This window comes from Chlorocebus sabaeus, chromosome 21 (genome assembly GCF_047675955.1).
Source record: "Chlorocebus sabaeus isolate Y175 chromosome 21, mChlSab1.0.hap1, whole genome shotgun sequence".
Taxonomy (NCBI): domain Eukaryota; kingdom Metazoa; phylum Chordata; class Mammalia; order Primates; family Cercopithecidae; genus Chlorocebus; species Chlorocebus sabaeus.
The window spans coordinates 22,889,238-22,914,516 of record NC_132924.1 but is presented as its reverse complement, the minus strand read 5'-3'; the positions used below and the strand labels follow the sequence as shown (position 1 = coordinate 22,914,516).

Genomic DNA, 25,279 nt, shown 5'->3' with positions numbered 1-25,279 from the left:
TTCTTTGAAACAAGAGTCTCGCTCTGTCACTCAGGCTGGAGTGCAGTGATGTGATCTCAGCTCACTGCAACCTTTGCCTCCTGGTTGAAGCGATTCTTCTGCCTCAGCCTCCTGAGTAGCTGGGACTACAGGTGTGCACCACCAAGTCTGGCTAACTTTTTTGTAGTTTTAGTAAAGACGGGGTTTCACCATGTTAGCCAGGCTGGTGTCAAGCTCCTGACCTCAGGTGATCCTCCCGCCTCGGCCTCCCAAAGTGCTGAATTTACAGGTGTGAGCCACCTCGCCCGGCCAGAACAGTATATTCTTTAACTATAAACTCTCCAATCTTTTCAGTTGCTCTAAGATTTCCTCTCCAGCACTAAACCCTTCTTTGATTCAAGATGGAGAATATATTAATCAAACAATCAATCCTGAAGTTGGAGAACTCTCATGAAGCTTTCTTGAAAGTCTCACAATATAGGTTCAGTAAACGCAAAAGGGAAGATGGAAGGGCTCCAGCCAGTTAGTTCCCTAGGAGAGCCATCCACTCAGTGCTCCGGGGCCTCCCATCACTGTCACTCCTGAGTAGCATGGCAGCTAGCTGCTGTCCACCCTTCCATCGCCAACTGCTCTCCCTAAGGTTGCCAAGAACTTCAGAGGCTGAAGCAAACGGGGAATTCTTTCAGCCTTCCCATCCTTGACGGCTTTGTGACACTGATGCTGCTGACCCACTGCTTCCTTCCAACTTTCTTTTCCCTCAGCATTGACAACAATGAGTTATATAAACACTGTTGAATAGAAAAATAAGTAAACTATTGTTATGTTTTTATTTTCTGTTATATTTTTGTTATTTATGGGCCCAATGACAAAAGCAAAATCCATCATTCTTACCTAGCACATCAGTACTCCTTCCCACCAAAAAATAGGCTATAAAAACATGAACCTATTGCACATGTTTGTGGGGAAATTACTTAATGACAGTTATTACAATATGCTTCCCCTTAGGGAAATGGGGGAGAAGACTTTAGCTCTCAAGTGAACAATCATCACAAATATTAGGAAAGAGACTGAACAAAAATCCTACAAGAAAAAATAATGAATACACTCCTAGTCTGCGTCACAGCAATATTAAATTCTGGATATGTTATAAATGTTAAGTAAATGAAGATTTTTAAATGTTCAACATAAAAAACAGAAACAATGATTACTAAACATATAATGAAAAAATAGTTCAGAATTAAAACAAAGTAATGTAAAAGTAAACATTAAATGTAAAATGAAAGAAACAAAAATTAAGACGCTGAAAATTTCAGTCCCCTTAGCAAATGGAAATAGCATATTAATTACCAGACAGACTGCTGGCTTTCGCTTAAAAGTGAGAAGAGATGACTTCCTTCATTGAAACAGTAAAACCATTTAATGTTTTCATCCCGGGAACAGACAGTGAAAAGGACCAGACCCACCCACTCCCTGGTCCAGTTCACCACTCCTGCACTTGAAGTACACAAGTTTCTCACGTGACCTCGCCCTTCTGCCCCTGAACAGCTGAGAGTCGCCACTGTGTTGGCAGCAACTCATCTTCCTTCCCCCTTTTGTTCTCATTTAAAACCAATTTAAAATATTCACAGTTAGATTTTAAAATAACTACACTTAGAATTGAGTAAGTATCTAGGAAGAATCCAGAGCCAGACTACAAAATAAAAAAGAACCAATTTTTGTATTACAAATACGTTTAAATTGCGTCACAGTCACTTAACCAACAAAGAAGCCTGGCTGGCCAGCCTCAGATGTACTTCATTCCTCATGAGCGTGGATGTGGAAAATATATATACACATGCCTCACTATTCTCTTGCTCAAGTTACCATTTTTGCCAATTGATGAGAAAAGATACTTCCAAGGAACCAATCATCCAAGGTATACAAAGGAATGGCTGCCTATTTCCTTTCATTCCCTATGTTCATTTACTAGTAGACAAGAAATGGGTCTTCTACCTGAATGACACCACCAAAATTGCTGGGGGAAAGGTTGCCAAAGCCTTCTTAGCTTCAAAGTCAGTGGATGCCCTTCAGTCCCCATGACTTTCTGGCCCCTGAAACTCTCCTCCACTGGCTTCCATTACACCCACTTCTCTTCATTTCCTTCCTGCCTTTCTACTCACAACTTCTGTTGTTGTTATTGTTGCTGTTGTTGTTTTGAGATGGAGTTTTGCTCTTGCTGCCCAGGCTGGAGTGCAATGGCGTGATCTTGGCCTACTGCAACCTCCATCTCCCGGGTTCAAGCAATTCTCCTGCCTCAGCCTCCCAAGTAGCTGGGATTAGAGGAATGTGTGACCATACCCAGCTAATTTTTGTATTTTTAATAGAGATAGGGTTTCACTATGATGGTCAGGCTGGTCTCGAACTCCTAACCTCAGGTGATCCACCCACCTTGGCCTCCCAAAGTGCTGGGATTACAGGCGTGAGCCACCGCAGCCAGCCTCTACTCACAACTACTCAGTCACCCTTCCAGGTTGTAGATCCTCAGCCTGCCTCTTAAACAGCAGTATTTTCAATCCAGCTCAGGCCTCTCTTTAGAGCTGCATATTCACATTAACAACTACTCTACAGCTCTATGTCAAATTGTCAATTCCAGAACCAGTGCCTTCTTCTGTATTCTTTATTTCAACTAATGACCCTCAGTCCACTTAGCTTTCTAAGCCAGAGTACTAAGAGTCATCCCAGAGAAATTTTTCTCCCTCACGCCCCCAACAAGCAATCAAAAGTCACTAAGTCCTATCCTTCTATCTCTTAATACCTCTCAAATCCATCCTTTTCCTACTGCTGTAGCAGATGGTCTCTTAATTCACACCACTTCCCCAAACAAGCCCTACAAGCACATCCCCTGACACATACTCGTCTTCTCCAACACCCCATTTTCCACACTGCGAATCCCAAAGTTAGTCTTCTAAAAGCAAATTACACATGTTGCTACTCTGTTTAAAGTAAATTCCTTAATATGGCTTTTAAACAGAATAACCATACATCCCAGTTTGCCCTTGTCAGTGTCTGTCACTGCTGCCCAGGTATAATTATTAAGAGTTGCCCTTTCATCCTCATTTGAATAGTAAAATATATAGTCGTCCTACTGATAAAGTCATTTTTCATTGTGTGGCTCCACCTATCTCTTCAGGCTCATTTCCAGCCAGATCCTAAAGATTCAAAAGATTCTAAACATCCCGGTTTTTTAAAATGTTTTCTTTAACTCTATATATTTGGCTTAGAATAGACCATGCACAGCCTCTGTCGCCCACCACTTGGCTAATTCCTGCTCTTTCTAAAAGATTCAATGCAAGCATCACCTCCTATGGGAAGGCCCCTAACTTCCTTTCTGCAGGATGGCATACCCCTCTGTGTGTTCCCACATCAGTCTCTATCCAAGCATTTCTGTTTCAGAACAATAACTCACTTTGCTGCCTGTCTCTGGCACTTAATTGTGAGCCCAAGAGAGCAGAAATCTACTTTAAACTCAGCATCTGGCATAGAAAAGCTCAATGAAGCTCCCGAGAGAACAAGAACCACAATCATTCGGAGTCTGAAGCACATCTCATGTAACGAGAAAACAGGCAAATACATAAATAAACAAAAGCTCTAGAAAAAGACAACTACAGAGCGGAATAAAAGCAGAGGCAGAGTTTTGTTAAAATGTTATTTTCTTAAAAATAAGAAAAAATTTAAAGGATGATAAAGCCTCAATTAAGTTCAATGGAAAGAGTTAACTTCTGACATGCCCCTGTTCTTTTGGGACCCAAGGTTTTCAATACTCAACTGAAAAGATTTGATCAGATTTGAGCAGCTGATGAAGAGCTGACAGTCCACACGTGGCAATCATGTCTCCGTAACACTAATTATATTTCAGAATTAACATGAATATGCAAAAAAGTCTTCTTATGAAGTGTTAAAGATGACTCTACGCCTTTAAAACTGAATGACTATATTAAATGGAAGCTCTTTCAAGACAATCCAGATTTTAACAGAAGCTGCTGTTTCTACAGATGAGGAAATAATGCTTTCTCAGTAACAATTCATTCCAACTTGAGAAATAATTAGGAAATTCAAAAGGCAGCAATTTATAAATAGAAGGGTTAAGTGATAAAATGTGGCATGGCCAGGTTATGTTACATTTAATATACTGCATGAAAATGTCGTTGAAATATCCTTTTATTCCAAAAACAACTACTGATTATCTACTATAAATGTATACTTTAAAAAGTTCACCTCTATTTATATATAGAAGCAATGCTGCTTTCTAAGCGAAAGGTATCTATTTAAGTTACATAGTAGCTAACAATTAGTCATACCAATACTGCTATTTTAATAATACGAAACAATAACATGTCTATTATTTGAGATGATGAGTTTTATACTCCTAATACAAGAGTGCACAAATGTTTCCCAAATATCACAGTCGATTGAACTGCAGACGATTCCTTCCCAGTGATTTCAAACTAGCTGCAGTGCTTCAAGTGGCTTTATGGTTCATCAGAGCTGTGCCCTGATGCTACAAAATTAAAGTGAATAATATAAAATGATTACTTCAAGATATATGACTGCACCATTTATATGTATCTCCGTATAGCCCTAATATTCTCTAACTTCTAACATAGACTGAAAACAGTAAATTTGTTAGGAAACTTTAGCCACTTAAACTTCCATTCTAATGATCTAAAAATCAAATTACTCTATTAGAATATAAACATCCTTGACTAAACTCTAACATCTTGGAAATAATCTTAAAAAAAATAAAAATCATCTGAGAATGTGAAGAACGGAAAGAAATTCTGAGGAAGAGTCATCTTGTTTGGAAAGAAAATAAGTTTGCCCATCCACGTCATCCCTGTTTAACAACGGAGCTTAAATTTTCTGTATTTATGAGAATGCTTATATATCAGTCTCTGCTTATTCATTAAAATATCCCTACTCTTTTCCTTAACTTTTCCTCTAATCAAGAGTTTTTAACCACCTCCCCCACAAGAGCATTTATATGTTGTAAACTTATGAGACCACAGGCAATGACCATGTGCAACTTCATTTGACCCCTAAAGCCCTAGGCTGCTGTCCCTACTCTGTGCCTGAGACCAACAGCCCTGTGTGCATGGCTGACAGGTAAAAGGCTCAGATATTCAACCTGCTGTTGCACCCACCAGGACGGTAGAACCTCAACAGAGGCAGGGGCACAGAACGGCCTTTCCGCCTACAGAAGACTTATTAGATAGACGTTGGTTTTCTAAATCCTAACAACCTTTAAAAGCACAGGGAGGATTTGAAGGGTTTGCCTCCTAAAAGGCTGGCATACTGCTGATTCCTTGAGCTGTTTTCTTTTTGTTAAATTTCATCTTCTGCCCATGCCTGCCACATGCCCATGGACAATGGTAGAAGCCTGGCTTGCACACGGCACCAGACAGTGACTATATACTCAAGACAGTTATTCACAATCTGGGAAATATTCAAAACATTACTTCAATAAAAGGAAAAAAAGAGGCTTTTGGTACAAATTATCTCTTTTATTCTCATGCCAGGGACTGTGCTGGATACCAAATACACAGTGGTACACAAAACAAATGTGATCCTTGCCCTTATTAAGCTTACAAATCACTGAAATACATTCAGGTTAAAGATAGTCACCTTCTGGGATGCTACAAATCCTAAAGTTGTCCTGTACAGTGAGGTGGATGAACAGTAAATCTAGAGTTGGAGCTCATTTTCCCCGGAGTTTGCAATGCCCATATCCTACTGCTACTAAGAGAAAGTTAAATTTCCCTAACAGTTCAGATCAACACCTTGGACAAGTTGCACTGTGGTCTCCCGATGATGTCTTGAATGGTTGTTTACAATATTAAATTTGGCAGGGAAGAGAGAAAACTAATAGGACCTTTTATGTAAATCAAAACCAGTCTGAGCAATGACATAAGGAGCCAACAAAGTTCCTCTTTCTAGTATTCACACCGTCAACGAAGAATTGCCAAGCACCTGCCATAAACCAAACCCTACACTTGGTTCTGATACCACTGTGAAACAACCCACTTTACTGGAATATCATTGTTAAAAAGAATATCATTGTTAAAAAGAATAAACTTTTTTTCCATATATAAGTAACCTCAAATGAAAGACAATTAAGTTTTCAAAATGGTGACATACAATGTGTGAAATATGATTTAAAAAATTATTTGTTCTTAAACCAAGTAAATATTTTCCTTGCTTGTACCTACATCCAACAAACATACAAAAGAAAGAGTGACAGAGAAACACAGAATGACCAAGTCACTGGATTACTGCAAGGAATAATGCAGAATTCGTTAATAACCGCATTTAACAAAAAAGCAACTAATAGTACCAAACACCCAACATGATATAAAGAGAATTAAAAAAAAAACCACGCCCGAATACAAGATGTTTGTGTACAGAGTCTGTAACCCCAGTACTTTGAACACAACTCTATTTTATACTCTAACACATTACATTACAAACCATTGTTTATATGGCAAGTTCCACAAGCGACTTGAGAACAGGGTCTGTGTTTTATCTGTCTAATATCCCTAGCACATCCTTGGAGACCATTTGCTGAAGGAGTAAGTAGCAATTACTAAATGAATACCAAACACATATTCTTCTGCATGGAGTCATCAAGGACCGTGTCACAGAGAAGATGACACCGATAATTTGCGTAAGCAAAGACAAGAAAGTGCATTCCAATGAGAGCCAAAGGACGAAGTCTGGATACAGTGTAGGCGCAATGCAGGGGACCACTGTTATGACAGAAAGCAGAAGTCCTGAGTGCCGTGCAGAAGAGCTGTTTTATTCCACAGGCATCAAGGAGTCAGTCGAGTGTTTTCAGGGAGGGGAATAACAAAATCCCAGCACTACTTTGGGAAGATTACTTGGGCAGCTGTGTGAAAGAGGGATTAGGGGAGACACAAGGCAGGGAGATCAGTTGGGTTTTACTGCAATAACCCAGGTGAGATTCAATAAAGACGTGAACAAGGATGATGGCAATATAAAGAACCAGCAAAGGAAATAACAAGCTAAAAGAAGCATCAGGAGGATATACGGGGAATAATGGAGGCAGATGATAGAGGATAAAACGTCACAGAGATGGAAGAAAACACTGAGGGTAGAAGAGAACAGGCCTTCTAAAGAGATAATATTCATCAGGAGTCTGGAAACACAGTCGTTGCAACTTGGCAAAGAGTGGCTTTTTCTTGGGCCCGGTATTTAGATTAAAAAAGAGTAGGAGACTTCACCTTGTCTGGCCCAGTAGACCACACAGAAAAAGAAACAAGGACTTAAAAAAGATAAGCTGTCTAATAATTAAAAGGGCTGTCCCACTGGCAGGACCTTGCTGGGAATAGTTCAGTGTTGTCTGTGGAGCCAGAACTCAGTGGAGAAGGGACAATCCCTTCCATTCCAACTGTGATTCACAAAATAGACATTTTCATACATCATACAACCCAACTGATCTGAACTATTTTAAATGATAATTTAGCCTAGAAATAAACACTGATGTTTTAGTATCCAAATGGGTTTGGTTAAAAAAAAAAAAAAATACAGCATCCTCCAGTAGTTGGCCATAGCCTTAAGATTCCTAGTCCACAGGGCATCTAACACTACAGTTCCAGAAAACAAAATTCTTCCTTTTTATCCAGAGAACATCCCCTAGGAGTGTAATAAATTTTTTTTCTCTAAGAGTAAGGCAACAGAAACGGGGTTGTTATCCCTGAGACCATATAATTAAAAATGAAATTATAAGTATGTTAATATTCTGTAAAATTAAGTCTCAGATCCTTAGACTCAGATCCTTAGGCTATCCTAATCCTAAGGATCTGCTATGCCACGCCTTTGAGGACAAACTCCACTAATAAAAGCCGTTAAAGAAAGCCAAATATATAGCAGATCCATGAAGGCTGTAGAGCTTTACGAACATCTCAGCAGGGCCCATTAATATCCCTGTTTAAGTTCTCAATATACAAGTAAATGATACCATCAACGATGAAGGGAAAATCTGTTAGGAGTAAAGGTGTGTTCTTATTTTACTCACTTTTATTTTTGATTTAATAATGGCTGCAGCAATGCTAATGCATTCTATTTATCTAAAATTTAAACGTTTGAGAGAGTAAAGCCCTTGTTTTCCACGTTAGTAAAAGTCACTTATCTAAAAAGGGTGGGGAGTACAAATAATTTAAATAATTGAGACCAAGTTATTAATCAAAGAGAAAATGCCTAATTTATTTTTCCAACATATGATGAAGAAAGACCACTGAACACTTCACAAATTCGGCTCTACTTCCACCACAGAAATTATTGTTATTAATTCTCTCCAGTGTGAAAACATTGCTTTATCAATCTCCATTAAATCATTTTCCAAGTAGTCTCTCAAAATTTTTCAAAAGAAGCATCTTATAAGCCATGTTGCAATGTTGCTATGTCGAAAAGACATTTCTGAAGTCAACTCACTAGACCTGCACTGGAAGCGACTTCACACACCTAATTACTCAAGCTTAATAATGTTCTTAAAATACTACTTGTGTCATGTGATAAAAGATACCTACTCCTCCCAAATAAACACAGGAGCTGAGGGATGGGGAGGCAGCAAAATGGGTGTAAGAACGGGTGTGTCGCAGAAGCTTCTCTTTTTTTCCCTTCGTTTTTCCTTCTTTCTTCCCTACCTCCCTTTCGGTTTCCCTACCCCATATACAATTGAACATTATTAAAGTCAACCAACCATATGAATAAATTCAAAAATAACAGTTCTTCAGGAAGTGTAGTAAACATGTTCAATTGGACTCTTAGCTTGATCTATCTTCTGATAATGACTAATGTTTACTAAGCCTTCTGTTACATATTTTACATGTATTCATTGATATAATTCTCAAAACCATCATCTAAATGAGAGGTATGACTATGATCCACACTTTACAGATGAAGAAAGTGTGGTAACACATCAAGCTAATGAACGTGGGGCAGGGACGGCTGGCTGGCGTCTGACCCCAAGCCTGGCCTGCATGCAGTGCTGCCACCTCAGAACCCGCCAACCATCCTTCTGCTGGACATTACCAGCCCGCCAGAGTTTCTTCTCTAATCATTCCAACAACACTGCTCTTTCTATATCCAATCTGGGATAGTAGATTCCACTAATGCAACAGGGTCAAGGGCTGGACAGGCGCTAAGGAAAGAAAATGGGAAATCAGTAGGTTCAGGGGACTCATTTTCATGTAATTTTTTTTCTGGCAAGATAAGAACTTCAGTATCTGTCACAATATCAAGGAATAAATTCTTCTCACAGTCCAGTGAGAATTTTTTTCTTGAGGAAAAGTGAAGATAATGTAAAAAGCAAAACTTTAAAACTTTAGAAGGACATACAGAGAATATTGAAACAAGACAAGTTCCCTTATCTCCTTCACAGGGCATGTGATGGCAATGTGGCTCACTTCTTTGGTGCCCCGTTACTCAAACCCCTAGGAGGAGTATGCAGACAGGCGGGCTGTGGTGCTCCTGACCCCATAGCAGCATCTAGCGGTGAATGTTTACAGCTTCTGAAGCCCCAGTGGGGGTGGGTTACAGAATGCTCTTTTAGTTTAGCCATCTGTAGGTGGCTTGTGTTAGTCAGCTCAATCAGACCCCCTGCTTTATCGCAAGGATAAAGGGCTTTCTGTATCCTAGGGTTTCTTGCCTTGGTGTACCGGAAGAATCAGATCACACCTGGGCTTGGAGGATTAGTACAAGGTTTTGTTGAGTGGAAGTAGCTCTCAGCAGATGGGGGCGCCAAAAGGGAGATGGTTTTCCCCTGAAGTCTGGCCACTCAGCAGCCCAGGCTCTCCTCCAACCTCCCAGGCCAGGGTGCCGGTGTCTGCTGGTGCCTGTTGGCATGCTCTTCAACCGATGTGCTCCTCCCAATGTCCCATTTGTGTGTTCTTCTGCTGATGTGTTCCTCTGGACGTCCAGCTGCTTTTGTCTCCGCCCACTAGGGACTCAGGGTTTTTATAGGCACAGGTTGTTGGGGGGCGGTGGTGGCAGGACAGGGTGATCTCTGGAAATGCAACGTTTGGGCAGGAAAACAGGAATTCCTGTCCTCACCTAGGTCCTTAGGTATAGGCCTAGGAGTGAAGCCCTAGCCAGAGACATGCTCTTCTCTTCCCAGCACTTCCTTGCCCGCCTTCCGTATCGTATCTTTACAACTTTGTAGGAGCAAATACAATTTTCCCTTAGAAGACACAAAAAACACAAACTATAAATGAGAAGACTGATATGTATTTACTGCATTAAAATAAAAAATTTCTGAACCTACAACACCATAAATGGGAAACTGAAAGATAAGCCCACAGACTAGCAGACATTTGTCACTCTTCAAATAAGAAGTTGTGTCCAGACTTTCTACACCTTCCAACCTGGAGAACAGCTCCCAATTCCCTGGCCCAGCACCAGGATCTGGTATTGATCAGACTTTTAAATGCTTTGCCAAGTTGATGGGTATAAAATGGTACCATAGTGTCTTACTTCACATTTCCCTTATTATTCTGTGATTACTATAGAAATCAAGGATATTTTCACACAGCTACCGGGCATTTGGTGTTCTTCTGAGAACCACCTGTTCATGTCATTTGCCCAATTTCATTCTGAGTTGTTTGTTTTCCTTATGGATCTGTAAGAGTTCCTTATGTAAGTAACATTTTAACAAAAATATATATACTCTTAACACTTGGTACAAACACCTTCTAATTAAGCTTTTAAAGAACTTAAAGATCAAAACAAGTGCACAAGCAAATGAAAAAAAGTTCAGAATTAAAATACTAATAATTCAGTGTGAAATTGAATGTTTTCCTAAAAGCAAATCATAGGATTTTATTTAATAATAGGAAGACTGGTAAGTGTTAAATTTGACTTGGTAGCGACTTAATTCTTCTGATTTTGAGCCATCACATGAGCCACCCCGATCAATGTTATTTCTGCTTATAAGCAATGAACTTTTTAATTACAAATCAATTTAGAACTTTACACATATACTGGCAAAGTATATAAACTAACAATTCTCAAGAGTAAATAGCCTCATTAGGAACCAGAAAAATACAAACTGACAAATTCCCATTTTCTAGAAATCCAAGCGGCAATGAATTTTCAAATAATAAGAGCCAATGTTGGTGATGAGATATAATGATAAACAGACTGCTGGTGGCAACATAATTTCGGTGTAACCTAACTGCAGGGAAATGTAGCAATCTGCAATAGAACCCTAAAAATGTTTACAGCATCTGTCCAGGTGATTTCCATAGAATTTATTCGAAGGAAAGAGTCAGTAACAATATCCCAACCCCACCCAAAGATTTCACATCACTCACTATGTGTACGGGACACTGAAAAGTTGGTTCCTGGGCAGCTTAAAGCAGTAACAAACCTGCTTTTTTCTGTAAGAAACTCCTTTTATATGATTAGGTTAGGACTCACACACATGTCTGCCACTGAGCAACGAAGAGAGCCCTGAGTAATATATTAATCTTTTTTCCACATCAGTAAAATGAAATCAGATTTTTAGACTATCCCACAGGGCATTTAGTTCTTTTCCTCTGAGACGAAACTCCAGGCAACCACTGATCTGCTTTCTGTGACTACAGATTTGTTTGCATTTTCTAGAATGTTATCTAAATGCAAATATTATAATATGTAGCCTTTTGAATCTGCCTTCTTTTACTTAACACTAGAGAGCTGAGATTCATCCATACTTAGCACGTATCAATAGTTCATTCCTTTTTATTGTGAGTTGAATGGCCATTGCTTGGATATACCACATTTTGTCTACCCATTCACCTGCAAATGGACATATATACTGTTTCCACTTTGGGATTATTACAAACAAAACTGATATGAATATTCATGTAGAAATCTTTATAGGTGTATATGTGTTCATTTCCTAAGTTTGAAAGGCTGGACTGTATGATAGGTGTATGTTTCATGTTTCAAAATTTTGCCAAACTGTTTTCCAAAGTTGGTATACTATCGTACATCCACCAGCAATGTATGAGAATCCTAGTTCCTCCACATGCTCACCAATACTTGGTATGATTCGTCTTTGTAATTTTAGCCATTCTAAAGGTATATTTAGTGGTATGAATTATTCCATTTTAATTAGTTTTAACATGATTTTTTCCTTGCTATAAATTAAACTTAAAAGAAAGTCAAAGTGTTAAGATTCAATAGCTGCCCATGGAAATAATGAAATTCATCTTAATAGAAATATAAAATAAAGATTGGGCAACCAAATGACAAGAATGTTGTGGAAGTATAGTCGCACCAGAACAATATGATTCAACTTCTGGGTAACAAAGTTGCGCGTTTTCATTTGCCACGGACCCTCAGCTCATGTAATCTGAGCATGCCCAGATGAACCAAGCATGCAACCACAGGGGGAATCTAAGAGCAGGATGAATTAAGAAGTGAACACCACACAACAGGATCCAGGATCCAATCAGATGGAGCTCTAGCATTACCCCAAGGCAGAATCCTGTCAGATCAGGCCTCCCAGCATCACCTCATTGCAAGATCCAATCAGATCACACCTCATTACCCTATGCTTATAAAACCTAACCCAGTCCCCAGCTTCGAGAGACACTGCTTTGAGAACTATCCCTGGTGTTCTCCTTACTTGTTACAAGCAATGAAATCCCTTTACTAAATACTAAATCTTACTAAATCTCCTTGGTTGTGGTCATTGATACCTAGCCCAGCAATCAAACCAACCTGTTGTGTGGGTAACAAGAACTTCGTGTCTTGAGTGGATAGATGAAAAATATCCATTAAGTATTCCTCTATCCTAATATATCATAATCCTATTAAATGAAAAACATTAGGAATTATAGCCAAATAAATAAGTTCTAGAGAAGGTGACTCAAACAAAGCTACTCAAACAGAAAAACAGAGCTTGTTTAAGAAAGAAGTATATACTATCATTTTGAAATATACCCTGTCATGGTTCCCAGAGACTAAGAAGTCTATTATTAACAAAACAAACTCAAGGTATAAATTATTTGTTGTTAAACCATATGCACAGACACTCAACTCCTATCCACATACAAAGCCCCTGCCTTCTAGTCCCTGACATCTGATTTACCATCATCCTTCTGGTTCATTTAGTTCCCTAAATACCCTGAACTCCAAAGTCAGTCACCACAAAGACACTCCCCTGAAATCACTCCATTCTTTTTCCTTTGGTCCTTTGGCGAAACCTGCCAAATAATTTGCTCCCATTGCATCTCACCATCCATTCTCTCCTCTCCACTCCCTTATTCTCAAGATACTACTAGATAATTAACACAATATATATGAAGATAAAAAGCCCATGGTAAATGTTCCTTACCCTTTGGTGATTCCCTGTTTCATAAGAAAAATGTTATCACTGTCTTAACTCCACTATAACAACCTGGAAAATGCACATGCATCTTTCCAGATTCACCTCAAATTTCACTTTCTACAGGTTCCCCATCTCCCACTTACAAAGGTGGAGATTCCTCCCCTAGGTCTACGTCTTATTCATAATCCTTTTAAAGCTCTTACTTTGCAATGATGGCCTTGAACCCCAAAGAAAGAAGCACCAGAACTGAGAGTACCCTGTACTGAAGAATGAAATCCAAAGGCTTCAGACAACTAAGCCCCAGTCTACTAGCCAATTCAGAGTCATGTTCCACAAAGTTAAAATTACTTGAACCCTGACTTTGAAATATGTGAAATACCAGGGTAATTTCATTCAGTGAAGGAGCATTTTCAATTTTAGCTATTTAAGGGATATTCGTCTAAATGGAGTTACCACTAAAGGGTCAGACATTAAAACATTCTGTAAGTATGACACTTTACTCTAAAAGAGAGAAGCATCCTTAATTCTGACCATGTTTGCTTAGCCACTTTGGTGCATAGAAGCTATCAAAATTATCGAGCTACCTATAAATACTTAACCCACAAACTTGAGATTATTTTTTAATGCAGACAACTGGAAATATGACTTGCCTTGGCATCATTCATCAGAAGTTAGAATGATTTCCATTTAAGTAATTCTCAATTCCTTTGACACATCTCTTATCACTCAAAATATGGAGTTCAAATATAGAAAACAAGTTCTTTAAACACACAAGAATCTGAGACCTGTCAATCAGTCTTAAACAAGTATTACAGGCACTGGTACATTTGAGCCAACAATGAACCACTTTGATCATATCAAAAAGATACATGCCCTGCTTGTCAATTAATGATGTCACATCTAGAACAGCATACTACAGATGGTATTTGCTTCAGGTCAATAAGTGAGTACCATTAGACCAAGAGTAGAGCATGGTTCTTTGTTCAAGGATACACAGCTTAAGTTTATAGATCTGCTCCAAAGATTCTTTCAATGAATAGTCACCCAACATCACACTGGCCACATTATGAATAAGCCCAAAACAGTTAGGCTGTTTAGGGGAATAATGAATGTATGGCATCTGTATTAACTGCCAAAGAGATGGTCATGCCCAAACAATTTCCTATAATGTACACACAATAATCCCGATTATGGGAGAGGAAAGTACAAAAAAACCTTGATTATCTGGAAAATAGTCTAAATATGTGAAACTTTGCAAATTTGGAACTATGGATTAGTTCAGCCAACTTCCATCAATTTCTTATTTCTATCAGTTCACTAGCTTTTATGCTGAGCACTGATGATGCAGAGATAAATTACACAAACAGTCCTCAGGAAATTAGCATTCTATGGGGAAAATGACATTGAGGCAAATAATTGTGACAAAAGTACCGTATGTTCAAGAAGTGGAGAAAAAAAAAAAAAGGAAAGTGGAGGTAACACAAAGAAGGAGATGGTTAAGCCATGTAAAGGATAAAAAAAAAAAAAAGGTGGGCTGGGCGTGGTGGCTCACACCTGTAATCCCAGCACTTTGGGAGGCCTAGGCGGGTGGATCATGAGGTCAAGAGATTGAGACCATCCTAGCCAACATGGTGAAACCCTGTCTCTACTAAAAATATGAAAATTAGCTGGGCATGGTGGCACACACCTGTAGTCCCAGCTACTCAGGGAGGCTGAGGCAGGAGAATTGCTTGAACTTGGGAGGCAGAGGTTGCAGTGAGCCAAGATCACGCCACTGCACTCCAGCCTAGTGACAGACTGAGACTCTGTCTCAAAAAAAAAAAAAAAGGTGTTTGTGTTGTGAATATTAAAAATGCAATTTAAGCAGCTTAAAGGAACACTGAATCTTCAGGATTATACTGTCAAAGAGAGAGGAGAGAAGGAAGATGATCATTTCTTTTGCTGAAACATGAAAAGAGAGATGGGTGATCCTCCAAACACTCATATATTAATCCAGAGGAAAGAGAAAAGAGGAGCTGATTTATATTAGAAATAAATTCTTCTAAGTCAAAGAAAGCAACAAAAGGTCAGGAGTACAGTCCAAAAGATGGTTGAGTCCCAAAGTCCAGGGAGAAAAATGAAACCATCATCACTCATAGATGAGGAACCAGTACAAAAACATGTTTTGATACTTAAGTTAGGGAAGTGCCCTAATAAGACTGTCTCGCTACATAATGGAGGTCTTGAATGTACAAGGAGATAAGGGTGGAAGAGTAGTGGGCATGGAATACATAACCAGAACAGCTCAAGCCCAATTTACATCACACTTCTTCCCTGGTACCTTTTATACCTGAAATGATCTTTTAAAGTCTCTTTAGCTTCTACACTTTGATGACTTCACACATTACCCATAGCAACTAGAAAAGGTATAAGTATATATTAAAAACTTAAATACTGCTAAATATAAGGGTTACTTTCCAAAAGTAAGATTTAAGACTCTGATCTTATATTAGCCAGCTTGAACTGCCATAACAAAATATCATACAGTGGCTTAAACAACAGAAATTCTCTTAGTTTTGGAGGCTGGAGGTCCTCAATCTGCCAGTATGGTCACATTCTGGTGAGAGTTCTCTTCCTGGCTTGCAGACAGCCTTCTCGATGTGTCCTTACATGGCCAGCAGGAAGGGGGAGGAAGGGAAGGTCTCTCCTGTCTCTTCTTATATGGGCACTAATCTCATCTTGAGGACTCCACCCTCATGACTTCATCTAAATTGTTTTCAACTTGTTTTTGTTTTTAAGAGACAGAGTGCTCTGTCACCCAGGCTAGAGTATGCAGTGGTGCAATCATAACTCACTGCAGCCTGGAACTCCTGGGCTCAAGTGATCCTCCCGCCATAGCCTCCTGAGTTTACACCATGCCTGGCCCTCACCTAAAATTTAATTACTCCCCAAGTCTCCAATTCTAAATACCATCACACTGGGGGTTAGGACTTCAACACATGAATTAGGAGGTGGGGAACAATTCAGTCTGCAGTAGCTCTCAGTATGAAATTTCTAATTATACATCCAATGGGCAAGTGAAGGTGGAATAATACAGAGGAGAACAGAGAACTGGCTCCCAGAGGCCTTCCTGAAAGGTAGTAACAGAAAATCACCAGTTCCATGGCTTTGTTTCAAAACAATATTACCAGCCAATATATACTTACTGGATACCAAATAGCACCAGAGAAAAGAGAAAGGTGAGGAAGAGGAGAGGATTATACCAGGAGACATGAAAACTATCCTCCAAGACTTCAAATATGAATGTGAGGCTGGTACTGACACTATGAAGGGACACACTACAAGTGAAATAGTAATAATACAGGAGTTTAGAGGAAGAAAACACCTCAGGGGAGGTACTTTGCAGAAAGAATGGATATTCACAGAAGTGCATTCTAGAGAGAAAAGAAGAGATCAAAAGCTTAGAAACAAGCATGCCCACGGCAATATTTAGAAGGTGGTGAACAGATAAAAATTACTGGAGGGGAAGAAATTAAAACTAAGATTAGAAAGGTGGGTTTCACCAAATGACCAGGGTCTGGAATGCTTAGCTAGATAGTTAGGACTTGATGTGGGAAGTAACAAAGAACTCTGAAATGTTCTCAGAGACACAACCGTTAGATGGACAGAAGTCTGTGTTTTTACTAGCACATGAACATGAAAGGTGTGAGCAACTAAGGAATACAGTCTGTTAGTTTAATCTCAAATCAAAAACAGGAATAGAAATACTAATAGATTCTGCTAGCTGACAAGGTGAATCATCATCCCACCTCTGCCTCAAGAGATTAATTTCAAAAATGTGATATTTATCTTAACACAAAATGCCCACTAAGCTCCTGTTTTGTTTTAATCCCCTTTTTTTCATAATCATCCATTATATAAATATTTATATAATGTCTCTTACCATAGTGCCTTACAGCAAAACCTCATCATTTTCTATTTCTAGCAAAGAAAGAAAAACACATAAAGGTAAACAGTAGAAATTTATGTTTGATCAGCAAGTTCTTTGCTCTCTCACTGGCACACTTAAAGGAATAAATATTTAAAACACATGGCCTAATGCTCCTAAATATTTAACAGAGACATGGCATAATAATTTGATCATTGCTTCAAACTAAGTACCCTTAATTAACAAGTTTTTAATTAAAATGCTTAAATAAATTGGAGGCTATTAAAGAAAAAGTAACTACGATCATGCACTTCATAACAACGTTTTGGTCAACAAGAGACCACATACACCCACTGTTGACTAAAAAGCCAAATTGTAAAATACTCTAAGAGATTTATTCTGAGCCAAATGTAAGGACCATGACCCATAATAAAGCTCAAGGGATCCTCAGAACATGTGCCCAAGGTGGCTGGGTTACAGCTTGATTTTACATGTTTTAGGGAGACCTAAGACATCAATCAATACACGTGAGGTACACATTGGTTTGGTCCAGAAAAACCAACGCTTTGGGACAATTCAAAGAGGAGATGAGAGGAAAGAGGGATGTTTACAAGTCATAGATAGATTCAAAGATGTTCTGATTGGCAACTGCTTGAAAGAGTTATCACCAGAAAGAATCAGCAGAAAGGCATATCTGAGTTAAGATAGGGAATTGTGAAGACCAAGGTTCTTCCTATGCAGAAGAAGTCTCATAGGTGGCACCCTTAGAGGTAACACATGACAAATGTTTCCTATTCAGACCTTGAAGCTACTCTCTTCAGGATCAGAAAAAGACCCGGAAAGGGAAGGGGATTCTCTACAGAATGTAAATTTTCCCCAAAAGAGACAGCTTGACACAGCTCTTTCAAAATATGTCAAAGAAATATATATTAGAGTAAAATACTTGGACTTCTTTCAGGGCCTGCTATCTGTCACGTGATGCCATATTAGAGTCAGGTTGGAATTTGGTATCTTATTTCCTTTCACACTACAAAGAGTTCTGTTTTGTCAGTCTTAAGATCTCTGTCTTAATGTTAATGCTGGGCAGTTGTGCCTGAATTCCAAAAAGAAGAGAATATAATGAGGCATGTCTGAATCCCCATTCCCATCATGGCCTGAACCAGTTTTCCACGAATCCTGAGAGGAGGAGTTCATTCAGTAGACTGAGAAGCTTAGAATTTTATTTTTGGTTTACATCATAGACTACAGTGGTCCCATAAGACTGTAATGCTTTACCAGCTATCTTTTCCTAAATATTTAGATAAAAAAACATTATAATGGAGCTGGAAAATTTCTATCACTCTGTGTCATTGCAGTCTAGTAACACCACAGCACAACACATTACTCATGTGTCTGTGATGATGCTAGTGTAAACAAACCTAGTGAGCTGCCACTCATATAAAGTCTAGCACACACAATTATGTACTACATAATACTTTATAATGACAATAAATGACTGTGTTGCTGGCTTATGTATTTACTATACTATACTTCTTATCGGTATTTAGAATATATTCCTCCTACTTATAAAAAAGAAGTCACCTGTAAAACAGCCTCACGCAGGTCCTTCTGCAGGCATCAGGAAGAAGGCATTGTTATCACAGGAGATGACAGCTCCATGTGCATTACTGCCCCTGAAGGCCTTCCAGCAGGACATAATGTGGAGGTGGATATTGAAGATCCTGACCCTGGGTAGGCCTAGGCTAATGTGTGTGTTTGTATCTTCATTTTTAACAAAAAGTTTTAAAAGTAGAAAAGAAAAAAAAAGACTAAATAGAAAAGAGCTTATAAAATAAATATATAAAGAAATATTTTGTACAGCTGTACAATGTGCTTGCTTTAAGTTGTGCTATTATAAAGTCAAAAGTTTTAAAATTAAAAAGCTTATAAAGTAAAAAAAGTTACAGTAAGCTAAGCTTAATATATTAGTGGAGAAAGAAAATGTTTAAATAAATTGAGTTTAGCTCAAGTGTACCGGGTTAATAATGTCTACAGGAGTACTGTCCTGAGCCTTCACATTCACTCACTACTTCTTCATTGACTCACCCAGAACAACTTCCAGTCCTGTAAGTTCCATTCATGGTAAGTCCCTTATACAGATGTATCATTCATTTGTCATCTTATATACCATATTTTTATGGTATCATTTCTATATTTAGGTATCTTTAAAGGCACAAATACTTGCCATTGTGTTCCAATTGCCTAAGGTATTCAGGACAATAATATGCTGTACAGGTTTGTAGTCTAGGAGCAACAGGCTACACCATACAGCCTAAGTGTATAGTAGGCTGTACCATCCAGATCTGTGTAAGTAGAGGCTATGATGTCCACACAATAACAAAATTGCCTAACGCCACATTTCTCAGAATGCATCCCACTGTTAAGCGACGCATGATTATACTATGATTAATGTGGTTATATGGGCATAAATATTGTGGGAATTTAGAAGGAATCTAAGATTCTGTAAGAATTCTGAAGTCATGTTATTTTACTCTGTGAGTTAAGTAAAACTGCTTTAGCAATTAAGTTTTGAGTTAACATAAAGCTATATCTAGAAATAATCTCAAAAAAACATTTATGGCCAAAGTGTTTGAATTAACATATGCTGAATATTCTTTTAAATATTCTGAAATCTGAGTATTAATATGCATAATAAAGTATCACTCTAGCAGTTGTCATTCTTCATTAACAAAAGATGGCTGTACAAAACAGAATCCTGCCGACCTTCTTATGTAACTTTAGAATATACAGCCATGGGAATAACCTCAGTGTCATGATTGATGTACAAAATGATCTCTGAACAGGATATCAACCTAGGAAGTTTACTATTATTCAGAATTAAGTAGCAGAAAGGGTTGCTTCAACAAACCAGGATAATTTGAGCACTGCTCAAGCTCAACCAAAGACATGCACACATGTATAGGTGTTTGTGCAAGTATGTGTGTGTTATTGAGGAACAATTTATATAAAGTACAAAGATCTCAAATGATAGCTTAGTGATTTTTACATATGTAGATCATGAGAAAACCACCAAGACAGTATTTTCAACCCTCCAGAAGACTCTTCTGTGCTCCCTCCCAGGTCAAACCATTATTTGAACTCTATTGCTATAATTTAGTTTTGCTTTTTCTTGACAACCATATAAAAGCTATCATACCACACGAATATATTTGGGTCTGGCTTCTTTGGCTGAACATTAAGTCTATGAAATTAATCTATCAATAGTTTGTTCTTTTTAATTTGCTAAGAATGCACCACAATTATCCATTCTACTATTGACAGACATTTGAGTTGTTTCTAGTTTGAGGCTATTATGAATTAAACTATTATTAACAAACTGTTTTTTGTGTGGACATATGCACTGCATGTATTTTTATTGAATATGTACTTAGGAGTGCAAACTGCCAGGTCGTTAGGCAGACAAATGCTTGGCTGCAGTAGATTCTGCCAATGATCACGAAGAAGCCAAGGCCTAAGGAGAACTTTCAAAAACAGACTATCAACTTCTTCAGCAAGGTAAACAAACACACAAAAATAGCACCAAACTATCTTCCTCCCTTGCCAAATAAAAGGTGAAAAGCTATAGAGAGCTTCATTTTCAAATATGTCATATAGTCAGGACTGAAAAAAGAATTGAAGAAAGATTTGGACAAATTTATGGATGATACCATAAATTACCTGAAAGAGGATGGATGTAGGATATACTCGACATAAAACAGACATGAGAGAAGATATAACTGAAGGTTGATATGGAACAGATACAAGGACTGACTTTTGGCAATGGAACCAATGGTATATGCCCATGAACCTCAGCAAGCAAACACTGCAATTTCTATTCAATATGAAAAAGACAGAAGCAGAGTGTCAGGGACTCATTTAATGGGAGCAGGAAATTTAAGAAACTATACAGCCAATCTTTTTAAAGGTGAGGGGGCATGCACGCCACAAAAACGAGCCCTGGCCGAGTACCAGGTACACATTTTAATGGATGGCAACTGAAAGGCCAAATGCTTTGGTCATCAAGATGTATGTCCAGTGTCCAGGGGGAAGATGAGGGAGAGTCAAAAGTATATTCCTCTTGCCTCAAAGGGATTTGCCTGATGCATCAGTATGATTAGAGCACATAATTCCCTGTCTGTGCTGCTCCAAAGATTGTCCTCATTCCAGGGTTCCATTTCTCTTTAGCAAAACAAGGCATCCCTTTTCCTTTCCCACACAATGTGTCAGCTTTTCTAAACTACATCAATAGATGGATCTTTTGACAAGTGCTGATGCTTTCTTCAAAAAAGTAGTAATTGTCCCCCGAAATGAGCACTTTTTTCATACCAAACGGTTGTGTCATATTTACACAACCATGGAAGTTCTTGACACCTTTAAGGTACACCTCACACACCAAAATCAAGCTTCAAATTCAATAGTATCTTCATCCTCAATGATTCCAAAGCACAATTAAAAAAGAAAGCCTGGTTCTTTGCTTTCAATCAATATAATCCCCTAAGAGTCCAAGCATCAAAAGAGTCACATAAAATATTTTCTTTGTATATTTAGAAGAGATAAACTGATTCAGCAAGGTGATCAATCAACTTTCAATTACATTTGGCATCTCAATAAGAAGACAGGGCATGTACTTACAACTGACATTAGTCACTAAATGAGGGGGTTCATACTTTAAGGATTCCACAAACTTCCAGAGTATGTAAATTTGCACTATTATTCACTAACAACGCAGCAATTTTTCTTTTAACAACAATTCATCTAGACATTCTACATTGTCACAATTTTAAAAGAACACAGAAGTATTCTAAATGCCCGAAATTAGCCAAATAGATGACTATAATTAAGAATTTGCAATTAAATAGATGTATAGATTTTTACATGGAGTTTACATATAATAGATACCCGGTCAAAATACATAATGCATGTATCTAGACCCCTTTCTTTATAAGTTCACCTTTAGGTTTTTAGACTATATTATAAAGTTCAAATTTATACTCTTAGCACTCTGACTGAATTAATAAAGATCCTCTTTATGCTATTAAAACAAACTGGTAAACCAATATTCTAAAACACAAATACTTAACATGAAGTTTAGCTCATACATTATTTTATACAGAATACTTACTACATCAAACTTCTGAGTGATGTTCCCCTGGACATCAAGTAAATAAACCTTGCCATAATGTGTGCCCAATGCCAAAAACTGTAAGAAGAACAAAGGGGCCAGTTAATTAATTAATAATACTATTAATACACAAGTAGTAATAAAACCATTTTTAAAGACAAGACGCTTAATGCATAAATGATCTGCAATGTCTCAGAAGATATGCATTCCTTGGAGAAGGCTTGTTTCCAGTTTCAGGGAAATAACAGAACAGGGCCTATTTTTATTGTGATAGTGCAAGCCAGCTGTCAGAATGACTCATGAGGACCCTCATCTACTGACAACTAATGGTGTGTATGCAGTCTATACACAATGCCTGATGGACTGAGGCAGTAAATTAAAAATGCAGCGGTGAAAACACGACCAACCTACAGTTGAACTCAAAGTGAGAAGAGAATGATTCAGAAACTCCCCCTAATTTATGGCAAATGTGTAAATCAGTGCTATCGTTTAAGCTGCACACATAAACAAACAACAAATTATTTTTTCAAATGGAAAATCCATGCCATATTGAGAAACCGAAAATCTCAGGTGTACTCATACCATCAGTTAGCTTTAGGATGCTTCTATAAAAGTTAATGTATAATGTTGAGTGTTAGTGTTTATATTATCATGCAAAATAAAAACCCCTTTTGTGTCATAAAATAACTGTTGAGCTACATATTCATTTTATGTCGTAACTCCTACTGTTTCTTTAATTATCTGAACTAACATTAAATAAACCGGAAGAAACTTTAGGACTACCTATAATATGACATGAGAGTTTTCTCCCTTTTTATTTATTTCAGTATTATTCAAATAGTCCAAAATTCTCTATATTTCATTGCATGTGAGCAAGCTTCCTTGCAACCCATAATGAAACGCTCAAATTTACAGGCACCACTAAGTGTTTCAGTCAAGCAGCACAATCTTTAAAAAATAACCTTACAGAAAGTCAAGATTTAAAAGGATTTATCAAAATGGAATTGCTTAAAATGAAATTTCAGTTCAGGCACTTAAAATACGAAGCTACATTAAAGACGAGTCACAAAAAGGGAAAGAAGGAGTTCATTAGAAATTCATCCCCTGCAATGCCTTTCACTCCTGCAAGGTTGCCTTTTTTCAGGAAGAAAAAAGTCCCCAGGGTAAAAAAATCAATACTGGTTAATAAAACATCAGGTGTGCAGACATAACTAGGTATGACGATTCCGCTGCACAGGCCTGCCTGAATGCACCAGGTGCCATGACGATTAGTCATCCAGGGCAGACAGCAAGCCTGGTGAAAACAGAATGCTTGGGCGCTGGAAGGGAAAGGGGAATAGGTAATTCTGGGGGGAAATTAGTCTGAATAGTTAAAACAAACAGGAATGCTTCCTCCAAAGCAAAAGAATGTTCTAATCAGAAATAGAGGACTCGAGATTGTAATTTTACCGCTACAGTGACACTGACAATATTTAAATAGAAAAACACCACATATGATAAGAATGGAAAACAAACAATACTCCATTCTGAGGCTATCTGTGGTAAAAGAACGGGTCTTAAAAGCTCACTGCACCCCAAGTATTTCACGATATTGATTCTCCTCATAAATACTATATTTAGTTTGTTAGAAAACTAAGGGAGAAGGGAGCTTGGATCTTTAAAATGCTTTAATGCTGTCATTCTCTGACACCGCTGTAAAGGCCACTTTTGAACTTCTAATTACATTTTATTTTATGGAAGTTACAAGTTTTACGTAATTTACCCAAGTATTAATCCCTTCCCTTCTTTTTTCTGAATTACTGATTTCATTCATTTAATCTTTAAAATAGAAAGAAAATATAAAATAATTATTTTGACTTTAGTCTCATCCTAAAACTAAAACTATGTTAGAACATTTTGGAAAAAAAGATTCAGGGATTCTTATGACAAGCTATCTTGTGCTGAGGAAAACATTTCATTATTAGATTAGATAAATCAGTGCTATCCATTTTTAGAAATATATACTCTTCAAAAAAAGTTTAATAAGCCAATGATAGTTATTTAACTACCAATATTATGGATGAGTCATATTTTCATCATTTACTAATACTTTACACTACTTAAAATAAAACAAAAAATGCAAAATGGCCACAAATGTGACAACATAAATACAAATTCTCCAATTTTACCCACCTTCCAGCCATTAAAAGCTGAACTTTTGTAATTACTGAGTTTTGTTTCTTTTTTTTCTTTAACCTGAATGTACTTAAAATTCAGGATGGGCAAAGAATACATATAATTTCACTAGACCCTTTCATGTTTAATTACAGAAACTTGACTCATTTTCTATACTACCAGATTGGGCATCATCCACTAAGCACAACTGCTTTTACTTTAAACTTCATGTAAGTAACTTAAATAACTGATATATGTACATCCATAAAGATTGGACTTTATGTAACGAAACAAGTAGAAAAGGTGATAAGCAGTCCTTTGGGCATTGCAAAGGAAACAAGAAGTAGACCATTTTAAATCTGGTCAACTGTCTAATATCATCTACCTTCACATAGTGTATTATAGTATTCAAAGCATTACAGCAGGGAGTGCCTTCAATTACACATGAGGAAATAAGTTCAGAAAGTTGATAAGACTTCCCAGGAAACAGTCGATGAGTAGTAGAATTAGGGCCAGAATTAAAAGCTAAAATACTCAACTGGATCAGAATCCTCTTAAATAGAAACATGGACTTCAGATAAAGAGTGCATGTTCTAAAAGTTAGCATTGATTACAGTTCCCAACCATCAGGCTCTTTGGCAAAGTTGGTTTAAGTACAATGTTAATAAACTTTGACCCCTAGGCAGGCAAACTTTGTTCTCCATTT

At 37.8% G+C, this 25,279-nt stretch overlaps 1 protein-coding gene across 1 annotated transcript in view; it reads right to left on the bottom strand.

Annotated features, from left to right (window-relative positions):
- VPS41 (VPS41 subunit of HOPS complex) overlaps nt 1-25,279 on the bottom strand; it is a 185,044-nt gene that overhangs the window by 112,468 nt on the left and 47,297 nt on the right. The window contains exon 4 of the mRNA XM_007981558.3: nt 22,420-22,497. Coding sequence (XP_007979749.2) covers nt 22,420-22,497 — 78 coding nt within the window. The remainder of the gene's footprint in view (nt 1-22,419; nt 22,498-25,279) is intronic.